The 11,762-nt window shown below is 38.7% G+C and overlaps 1 protein-coding gene across 1 annotated transcript in view; it reads left to right on the top strand.

Annotated features, from left to right (window-relative positions):
* Positions 1-11,762, top strand: part of LOC147032950 (protein Hook homolog 3-like) — an 87,619-nt gene that overhangs the window by 27,435 nt on the left and 48,422 nt on the right. The window contains exons 6-9 of the mRNA XM_085871018.1: positions 4,657-4,724; positions 4,864-4,923; positions 5,111-5,194; positions 10,183-10,346. Coding sequence (XP_085727144.1) covers positions 4,657-4,724; positions 4,864-4,923; positions 5,111-5,194; positions 10,183-10,346 — 376 coding nt within the window. The remainder of the gene's footprint in view (positions 1-4,656; positions 4,725-4,863; positions 4,924-5,110; positions 5,195-10,182; positions 10,347-11,762) is intronic.

Genomic DNA, 11,762 nt, shown 5'->3' with positions numbered 1-11,762 from the left:
ATTATATTGATATTGTAAATTTGAATATACCGGTTTAAAATAAAGCTTATTTTCTTGAGTTATTGCATAGGCAGCCCATGGCTGCTGGCTTTTCATTGCTGGGAGCACAGCCATGCTGCTGATGCAGCATCCCATGTCCAGTAAACTGGTACTTATTTTACTCACCTTGGAAGGATGGTCCAGTCAAATTAGGAAATAACCCGTCACAAATTGCAATAGTAATGATTCCAACACTATTCAACTCAGAAATATGTCTGAAATAACATATCCAAAATGTAATTGAATTAACAGATGGGAACAGTGTCTAATTTGCATAAATTCAAAATGGTCGCCAGAAACCCGTTTAATCGAAGTTTCAGCCATTATTTAAGCTATTATCGTGGTGATAACTGACTATTGTTGGTGGTATCACAAATAGAAGGCCAGTGCATAGCTGGGGCACTGTATACATGGAATTTTGGAAATCTGCAAAAAAAATAATTAATTTTATCAATAAAAATGGCTAAATTATAAGTGAAAAATTGTAAAATAGAGTATGATCGATGAATAATGAAATATTCATTTGTCATTAAATTACACTGGTCATAACATGATGATGCATATGCCTACACAGGATATCTGTTGCTCTATTCAGATAAATACATCATACAAAATCATAAATATAGGTAAATCACTTTTAAGCATGATATTGTTAATGGTGTACGTATAAAAATGGATATTGGGTTATGACGAATATGAAACTTTGATGCGACGATCCTATGCATGTGGCCCCGCATGTCAGTTGCTCCAGCAATGTTAACAGGGCTAACATAGCTAATGGATTGATATATGTATGTGATCCATCAGTGCTATGTACTAGATAAGGCATGTATTCATTGTATTATTGTGAACCCTCTCTATTTCCAGGGTGAGTCATGATGTATGAAGAGCTGAGTTGTGTTGTATGCCAGAAATCCATATCTTCAGATCAACCAAGCTCCCAACTCACTGCAAAGGGTTGTAATGGCATCAATAGAGCAAGTACAGGCAGACACAGTAATATTAATGCTCTACCTGGAGCAACAGACAGAGCAACAGCAACATTTTCATTGAGCAACATTAATGCTCTACCTGGACAACATGTCCACCAGAACTGTCGCCAGGTTTATACAAACCTTCATTACATAGAGCAATGCAACCGTAAGAGACTTGGTGATCTTCCTTCATCCAATGACAAACCATCTTTGCGATCATCGGTGGGTTTATTTGATTATGCCAGTCACTGCCTCTTTTGTGGCCAGAGTGATCCCTGAGAAGGCAGGAATCCCGATTTGAAACCCATACCCATCAGAACATTAGATTTCCAGGAGAGTGTTCTACAAGTATGTGACAAAAGAAATGATGAATGGGCGAAAACAGTCCAGGGGAGAATCAAAGCTGTCCATGATTTACATGCTGCGGATGCCGTATATCACAAGACGTGCAGCAATAATTTCAGAACTAACTAGAGGGGGAGCACTCGGTAGAGTGCAAAACCTCCGCGCCAATACTGCTCGGTCACTCAAGTGAACCTGATATCTTATTCATTCAATTTGACGTCAACAGTGCTCACAGAGTTATAGTTTGCAACTTTCCCTTTTACTTTTAACTTTTACATTCTCAATTCATTCGTCATAACTAGATTCCTTGAGACAAATTGATTTTACGTGGGTATATTCACCTGAAGTTCCAAAATCAGCCGCAATTATAATTTTGGCATGTTTTTTTTTTGGAAATCACATAACATGTAGAAATGCAAAAAAAAATCAATTTTGTGGAAAAACAATTTGCAATTTTTTTTTCTCTAACAATTTTTTTTTTGGGGGGGGGGTTGGAAATCACTTAAAACATGTAGAAATGCAGAAAAAAAAAAATCAAAATTTTGTTAAAAAATGTTGCAGAAATTTTTTTCTCTAACAATTTTTTTTTTTGGGGGGGGTTGGAAATCACTTAAAACATGTAGAAATGCAAAAAAATAAAATTCAAATATTTTTTTAAATTCCCCGCCATAGCGGCCATATTGGATTTTGGACCAAGTCCAAAATCTAATGGCATGATCCTTGGACCAGACCTAACCCCCCCCCACCAAGTTTTGTCAATCTGTCGGGGAGTTTTTCCGTAATACTGTTCACAAACAAACAAACAAACAGAAAGGGGTAAAAACAGTAATCTCCATCCATCTTCGATGGTGGAGGTTAACAAAGATATTCCTGTAAAAATTTCAACAACATGATAATACATCTGTGAAACGTATGAAACGGGGAAGACCTCATCATGTCATGCAAGCTGAAGCATTTAAAAATGCAATGCATAACTTTGAACACGATGATGATGAACAGACCACCATAAAAGATCTTATCGACAATATGGCAGAGTTCCTTTCAGACTCCAACGTTCCACCATATGGTCACACTTACATGAAAGACCAAATACAGAAGAAGTTCGGAGATAGTCATCATCGCAGAGATCAATGGGAAACCAAACGTGGTCACAATGTGGAGCAATGCGACAAGTATTCTTCAGGATTTCCATTCTCAACCAAAGGCAGCAAACCCTCAACAAGAAAAGGACAACATAATTAAAGACTGCTGCCAAACTCTTGAAGAATGACATAAAGATGATTCAACAACAGTCTGACATGTATCCCACATGCGCAGAAATGGATTCGGTAGAAATGGCTTGTACATTCTTACCAAAGTCCCTTCAATTATTTCTTGGTGACATATTCACTGGTGTTGACAGCGACAGGAAGATGGCCTCAATTGGACAATCCATGGTGCAGGCCACTTGGCGCCGTGTCTTACTCGCTCCTCTGCAGCTTGGGCTTGGAGTTCAACTACATCACCACTTTGACGCAAAGTTCCTCATATATACTCTTCACAAACATGAATTCACGTGCAGCTATAGTGAGGTCTCCAAATTTGAACGTAGTGCAGCTGTGAAGGAAGGCACAGATATTCCTAACATATCAAGTGACAACTTTATACAATACATTGCAGATAACGTTGATCATAACCTCCACACCATCGATGGACATAATACTTTCCATGGGATGGGCATCATGGCTACTGTAACACCACTGCCGAGGCGTGTGTACAAATATGTCACAGATCGAAGATGACGATGTTGATGAATGAATGAGCAACAAATAAGACTATTGATTCAAGTAGAACCATGTCTTTTCTCATTTTTACGATTATGTATTTGAACTTGAGCTTCCTCATTCATATCTTCGGTCAGATGTGTGGATGAATCATTTAAATATATTCTATATGTGATACAGGTATATTCCAAATTCAATTTTTGGCAATAATCCATTGTGAACCAAACAAATTATTAAATATGTCAAAGGTCAGTTATAATTTCAATATAAGGCGATAATGATTGACATTGGTAGCTTATTCAAACTTTTGAGTTCATTCTGTATCAGGTGATTGAACTTACCTTGTTTGACATGCATATGCAAAATAATGTTTCTACATTAAACTTTATTATATGATATCTTTTTTTTGTCTTTCTCATTCTCTCATAAAACTTCCATACACTCTCAACCTCAATCCATATGTAATGTCATCTCTAGCTGGACATCATGACCTATTGTCCCCATTATGACAAGTAATCTTTCCTAACAATAGCAATACTGGATTTTATTAATGACCATTAGGTTGATTCTAAACGTTTCCTTGATTGTAAAACAAAATGTGACACCAAAATGAAGCTTCCACAACATTTGGTTGTTGATAAATGTATAGATATTTATATGTTGTTTCTCACTATTACTGATTACAGCATCTACTACCCATGTCGCACGTTTTTGTGTTTCTGAATGGCTGTAAATCCCCCACAATATTCTATTTAACATAACATTACTGGTAAAAAATAGTCAGAGATATGGACTGGGGTGTTTTACCTTGTGAATGACTCCATAGAAATGTTCAGGACCAATTTATGTCATATTTACATCAAAATAACTACAAAAGCCCTTTTAATGGTGGCCATCTTGGATTTGTTTCATAGTTACAAATAAAAATATTTCAATTTGGATTCATATGCAATACAAATTAATATTTAGTTACCTCATATACCAGTCTTGTCATTATTGCAACACCTACAGACTGATGAGGAAACAATTGTATGAAGCGATATGGTTTCAAGATTTTTGTGGTGGCCATCTTGGATTTATGCAAATTTGACAGTCTTCCCAGACTTTGATTCACCGAAACTTTTGTTATGTTATTCAATTTACTTTTCTGTCAAATAATATAGGACTGGTTACTATTGCGATTTGTGGTGGGTTAATGCCTTATTTGGCCTAATTTGACTTGACTAGAATGACAGGCTGTCAACCCACCTGGTGGTGTGTCAATGCCATGACTGGCTCTAACTCAAAACCCTCATATCTTAAACCAATCATCTTAACTGTTCAGCCAACAACAGGCTTAAAGGCCACTAACCAGTGTGATTCTGCTGTTTTTTTTTTGTTTTTTTTCTTGTGGGGTGATGCCAGTGTTTAAAAAAAAAAAAAAAATTTGGTGTTTTGCATTCCACAGCATTCATGAGAAAGCTGGCGTGCCAGTGCATTGACTCGTAGAGGGAAGCAATAAGTAGTATTCCATTAAATTTTTTTTTCCTGCCTAGAACACATTCAGACCATCATGACATTGGAAGAATCGATACAGCACGTGGTGATGGCAGCCATCCAGAAGGTAGGGACATAAAATGAAAGATTTTGAGTTTTGTGGATTACTCATTTTAGAATTTTTGGTTTTACAAATTTTATTTTTAAAAGCAAGACCTGCATTTGTTTGTTTTATTTTTTGATTTATTTGTTTAAATTTTTTTTAGCTTATGATGCGAGATGTGGATGTGACAACAGCTGAGCCTCTAAGGGATATAGAAGCACAGGTAATTGATAATAAAGCTGAGAATGCTTGCAAAAATACACATTTCATGAAAGTATTTTATTTTTTCCATCGTTTAATCTGGAGTTCAGTGTTTTGTTGAAAACATTTGTAAGTGTTCTGTTTTGAATAGACATTTGATATACTTTTCCCGATCTGGCAATCGTTTATCCTCTGTGCCGTGTTTGCAGCTTCAGCAAGCACTAAATGATCTGGGAGAAGCACTGCAAGCACGGGACGAGGCACTGCGACAATGCCAAGACGTCAAATTGCAGGTATGCACGTGTGACCAAGGTTGCAGATGTTTTTATTTATTTATTATTTTCATTTGCAAAATGAATTTTTTTTGTTTTATTACTTTTTCTAGCCCCCTGGCAAGCTTTTTTATTTATTGATTTATTTTTATTTTTTAAAAAGAGATTCTGTAATTGTATAAATTTTATACAAATCCCGTTTCACTCGAGACAGAAAAAGAAAAAAGGATCCATCTCAACTGTTATGCCACACCAATACATGCTGCAAGGGTTCAAACCAACAGTTTGTGGTCGCTGAGCATCATCCATCCTGTTTGGACAACCATTATACTGTTATCAAGGTTTCTGAAATGTATCCAGAAAGGCAGATATTCAAATGCAATTTAAGCTCAGTAAATGCCCAATGTCAAAATGCAGCTCAAGCTGCTATGCTGTTCCTCACAGTGTCGGCTTGAAATCTTTTAGCCTTTTCCTCATTGGTATTAAAGAAAGTACATGATTGTTTCAGGTTTATGTACCAAACTGAACTATCAGGGTTCGCACCAACCTTGGAACTCCTTGAAATTCCTGGAAAAATGAAAAAACGTTTTCCAGTGTTGGAAAGTCCTCGAAGATGTGTCAAATTCCTTGAAAGTTCTTGAAAATCGAGAAAGTTGCACAAATGGAAACAATCTGCTCGACCCCCCCCACCCCTCCCCTCACTCCTGCCCCATCGGAATTATCAATTCTGGTCTCTTTAAGAGAGCATTCCCATTTTTAACCTCTCCCAGGGAATTTACAATTAAAGCTGCATTGCTGCTGAGAATCATTTACCATTAATGCTGCTGAGAATGGTTTCTCAGTCGATCAGTCCAGACAGCAGAGCTAATCCTAATCCCCTGTCAATTGATTGATCACATGGTGCTAATTTAGCTGCTAATTATTCCTGAGTTAATCCCCTCGAATGTTATTCTATTCTATCTGGCCCTAATTATATGTCAATGGACTCTGGTGTTGATCTATTCAGTCTAAAAATATTTGAGGATCCCTGCCGCGACTTTTAGGTTTGAACTTTACATATATAATTAATTCTAAATCGGTGGTGCTGCTACAACGGGTGGTAACTGAACTGTGTACAGTACTGTACTGTACCTATCTCTGTCAAGCCTGGTGTTGGCTCAGTGGTTAGGGCGGCGGCTTGGGATCCTAGGGTCCTGGGTTCAAGCCCCGTCAGCCGCTGAATTAATACACCAGGAGGTTGACTCAGCCTGTCATCCTTCGGAAGTCGGCAAAATGAGTACCAGTTCCAGTGAGTGTACATGTAGAGGGGCACTGCATCAGCGACACAGTCGCGCTTCAAGAAATGAGAGCCACCCCGGCAGCTAAGCTGCCATATGACCACCACACATCTCTGTCAACACTGCATTCCCAATTCGTTTGTTTTCGGTCATTATTGCCCTTGGTTGGTTTTAACCACGAGAAGCACCGCTTCCTACGGGAGCCGTCAAGCGGGTCATGTTATTATATTTATGCCTATTTTATTCCAAAGAGTCCCAGGATTACACACCCAAAAATGGTTGTGATCGGTTCAGCCGTTTTTGCGGTACCTGGGAACAGACGGACAGACGGTGAATTATAGTAAGATGACTCCCAAGAGGAAAACTGTTGCTCGTGGCGAACAAAGTGCAAAAAAAACTCTAGGAGCTTTGATGCCTTTGACGCAAAGTGGAGGTTGTGGGTACGTTTGGTCGAGGCGAGAATGTGCGGTGTCACTGGGCCGACGTGATGGCGTGACCGAATAGCGAGTCCAGTGGCCGCGGAGTAAAGCAATGCGCAGAAAACACATGGGGGTGGTGAATGTTCTGGTCTTGCACCACGAGCGAGGGTCTTTCTGGTAAATCGCTTCAGTACATGATGTGCGAGTTTATAGGTGAGGGGAAACGTAAACCCGCCCCCCCTCTCCTCCCACGTTAAAGAAGGTTTACTGCATGTCCAAAATTGCACCTCGTATGTGGAGAGCCTAATTTGTTAATAAAAATGAGGATAATATTTATTGCAGTTTAGTCCATGTGACAGAAGCTGGTAATTAATGCTGCAAAAGGTACAACTTGGAATGGCTCTGTGGAGCAACATAAGAAGCTGGTATATTTTGTGTGCAGTACGCATGCATTACTGAAACGTTCAATGGAATAACAGAAAAGAAACAAGGTTTTTTTCATTCTTACATGAGAGCCTGGTGTTTGCTTAACTGTTAGGGTGGCTGGCTTAAGATCCTAGGGTCCTGAGTTTGAGCCCCTGTCGGCCGTTGAATAAACACCAGGTGGGGTTGACTCGGCCTGTCATCCTTCCGAGGTCGGCGAAATGAGTACCAGGGGCACTGACTGCATCAGCGGCATGGCTGCACCTCCAGAAAATGATGCAACCAGCAGCAACATGGTGCACATGAAATGATTATGGTTCTTATGCTTGTGGTTTTTTTCCTATGTCACTTGTTACTTTCAACATTTGTATTAAAAGTCCTGGAAAACAACTTTTTTTTTTTTTTTTTTTTTGGCCTGGAAAAATGGAAGTTTGGTCTTCCATGGCTGTGCGAACCGTGCTATGTTATTTGGACGCTGCTTCCTGTTGGCTGCTTGATGTATACAGTCATGTGCGAATATATATATATATATATATATATATATATATATATATATATATATATATATATATATATATATATATATATATATGTATATATATTGTGGCCTGCATGTGGCATATCATCTATAATTGATAATGACAATTGGGCTTGCTTCGAGATGTGACGAAACATTTTCACATGATGCAATGAACCAGTCACTTTTTTTATTTAATTAAAACTGACACCCTTTCAATACCACAAAATCTATTGTGCAATTAAATGGTAAAATGTCAGGGTTAACTGCCTCCGCCACCGAAGGTGAAGGAGGTTATGTTTTCACGTCTCTCTGTCGGTTTGTCTGTTTGTTACTTGCAAAATCTAAGATCTTTCAAGTATATTGGTCAGTCGATTTTGTTTGTCTGTTTGTCTGTCAATCACCGACAGGTCACGATTTTCAACCGATCTTCACAAAACTTCACCACATTGTAGAGTTTGACATAAGGAAGAAGCCTATTGTTTTTGAGATCAAAAGGTCAGCATAGGCCAAAAGTCAACAACTAAAGTGGTATTTCTAAAATCCTCAATTTTAATTCGCTTGACTTGAAATTGGAAGAGGATTTATATTTCACGTTACTGAATTCAACTCGCCAATTATTTTTGCTGTCAACATTGACAGAAAGGTCAACATAGGTTAAAGGTCAACAACTTTGTTGTGATTTCAAAAATCCTCAGTTTTCATCTGATTGACTTGAAATTTGAAGAGGAGTTGTATATTTGGTCATTGAATTCAACCAGCCAAATGTTTCAAGGTCAAATTTGTTTTATGGATTTTGCAAGTATCGTGCTCTGCATGGTGTCGTCTTCTTGTTTGTCTGTTTGTGTGCAGGATATCTCAAAAAGTTGTAGACTGATCCAGATGAAATTTTGTGGGCAGGTTCGGTGTGTGACAAGAACGAACTGATTCGATTTTGGTGAAGATGCGGATCCGGTTCCGACGACTAGAATTTTAAGCGATTCTTCACCATTGAGAGATGGGGCCAAAAATATGTAACACGATATCTCAAAAAGTTGGCGACGGATTTGGATGAAATTGCCTGGACAGGTTCGGTGTGTGACAAGGACGAACTGATTCGATTTTGGTGAAGATCCAGATCCGGTTACAACAACTAGAATTAAAAGTGATTCTTCACCATTGAGATATGGGGCCAAAAATGATGTATAGCATGATATCTCAAAAAGTTGTACATGGATTCAGAAAAAAACTTGGTGGACAGGTTGGGTGTGTGGTAAGGCCGAATTGATTCGACTTTGGTGAAGATCTGAATCTGGATATGATAATTATCTAATATTTAAATTGATTCTTCACCATTGAGAGATCTGGCCAAAACAATATGTAACGTCTTTCAAAAATGGATTGGGTCCGATGTGTTTTCGTGGATCAGGCATTACGTGATGGGGGTATGCGCTCCACCGAGTGCCCTTGTATTAATGATGTGATTCTGTTGGCACTGGTGAAAAAAAGTATTGTGCAGTCATGACGCTTCCAATTTGGAAGTGCAATACCTCTTGTGGTATAATTTATGCGCCATATATAATATATATATATATATATATATATATATATATATATATATATATATATATATATATATATATATATATATATATATATATATATATAATCTTGTGCCATAATTTATACATAACATTTTTGGAAAGATGGTTATAAGAAATATTAGTTGTATTTGTGCTCTATTTAAAACAAAACGTACATATTAAATAGATGCCTCCCTCCCCCTACCTTCCTTTCATTGCCAACATGAACATCCGCTCTGCTTTACAATCCCATGTAACACGCTCTGTGATACAGAGTGTTGGTTGTGCCAAAGCAGTTTCTTGCCCTGAGGTCATGCTGAGTAATTTGCCATCCCTCTCACAGCAGCAGTGCAGGAATTTGTAATTTGTTCAGGGCGCCGGCAGTACTTCGCCTACTCTTCACGAAGGAGATCGTGGGATATTTAAGGTCCACTAACGAATGCCAGCAGATGGATTGCCCAGTTTAACGTCCATCCGAGGGACGGCACGCGTACTGAATCATCCTGCCTGTGAAACGCCGGGATGACAGTTGATAACCGGGTAGTGATTCAAACCCAGGCTCGTATCATCGTCAAAGGTGACCTGGGCAGGTGTTTCCATCACCCTTGAAATCTAATCACGTCAGCAGTGTGTGATTGTTTCAAAAATGAAATTTATTTCTTCAACAGTGAAGAAAAAGTGAATTACTTCAACACTCAACTGTCAAGGAGAATAGTTAACACTTCACCCATCCTCCCTCACCCTCCCTCCACTAATTGGCTTTCCTCTACTTGTATGTTAATGCTAAAATGAGCCTTGAACCTGTGCACAGCTGACATCTGTGGAAGAGGACAGGGGTGTGCTGCTGGCAGAGAACAACTTGCTGAAAGAAAGGCTCAATCAGCCCGATTGTTCAATTGCAAGTACCCGAGGCACTGCACGCCGAGAACCCGAGCTTCAGCGACGGCTCGAGCAGCTGCAGGAAGAGCTGTTCAGGTGTGTGCGGTGTTTGTGTGTGTGTGTGTTGTAAATATTTGTGCTCTGGTCAGAATTCTAACAACTTGGGATGGTTTGGTATGGTTTCGTATGAAGAGTCATCAACTGTGTGACGTATTTTAGTTTGCATTCGTAAATAATTACGATCACAGATTTTTACATGGTCTGATGTAACATTCCTAATGTGACTGAGAATGGCAGTTTGAGGAGTATCGATTCAAAATTAAGTACTCTTTGGGTATAGGAGCACCACTGATGTCAAGTGAAGAGAAACTGAAGATGATAATATTGTACTGTATTGTCAAGTAAGAAAAAAAGTTATTATTATTATTATTATTTTTTAACCTGAACTTGAAGCAAGATTATTGCTCCCCCTCCCCCCTTCCACCCCTTTTTAAAATTCTTCATTAGCCTGTCTTGGTTGTTGCCAGTACATGGCTGTTTGTGGAAGAGCTAATACATTAATCGGATCAGGGTGCAACATGATCAAAGGAACTGTGGAGAGGGGGTGGGGGGGGGGAAACGTACCAACAATGGAGTTGAAGGACAAAATCGAGGGAGACTTGGACAAACAATGGGGGGGGGCAGGAAAGAATGTGTTGGGTGGACAGGATGGATAGAGAAGGAAACTCTGAGGAAGGCAAAACTGGAAATTTGGGGGGAGGGTAGGGGGTTTAACGATCAACATCGAGTTTGTAATACAGATCTCTTTTCACTAATTTTCACCATCGTTTCAACACTAGTTATGACTCAGCAATTTATTCGTGGTTTACTTGTACTATCATGTTATTCTCAACTGTTCTCCCTGTTCTAGTATGTACGCCATTTTAAAAACAAACCCCATCATTTCAAGCTCACAAGACTATATATTATATGTATGTATGTATGTATATATATATATATATATATATATATATATATATATATATATATATATATATATATATATATATATATATATATAGTCTGTAGCAATGTTTATGTTAATGGGAACTTCCCCCCTCCCCCCCCAACCCTCTTTTGTATGTATATCTTCAGCTATTGATTTGAGGCTCAGGCATGCACATTGCAGCAGCAACAACAATGTGGGCATGCTGCAGCTCGTTCTGTTTTGAATAAGTCATTGATAGTGTTCGATCTATTCGAGGATTAGTTTGAATGTGGACAGAAGTTGTTTTCACCCCTGTCTGTCTTGTCTGTTTCTCTGTGAGCAGGATATCTCAAAACGTGGATGGATTCGGATGAAATTTGGTGGACAGCTTGGTTGTTTGACAAGGACTAATTTATTCGATTTTGCTAAACATCTGAATCCGGTTTCGAGAATATCTTATTTCTTATTTTTTTTTTAATTTTAAAGTGAATCTTCACCATTGATTCAGTGTGTGTGTGCCGTCCCTCGGATGGACGTTAAACTGG

The sequence above is a fragment of the Eptatretus burgeri genome, chromosome 2 (assembly GCF_056783735.1).
Source record: "Eptatretus burgeri isolate ZD-2024b chromosome 2, Ebu_testis_v1, whole genome shotgun sequence".
NCBI classification, from domain to species: domain Eukaryota; kingdom Metazoa; phylum Chordata; class Myxini; order Myxiniformes; family Myxinidae; genus Eptatretus; species Eptatretus burgeri.
Note: the sequence above shows the minus strand (reverse complement) of the source record. Positions and strands in the feature narration are given on the sequence as shown.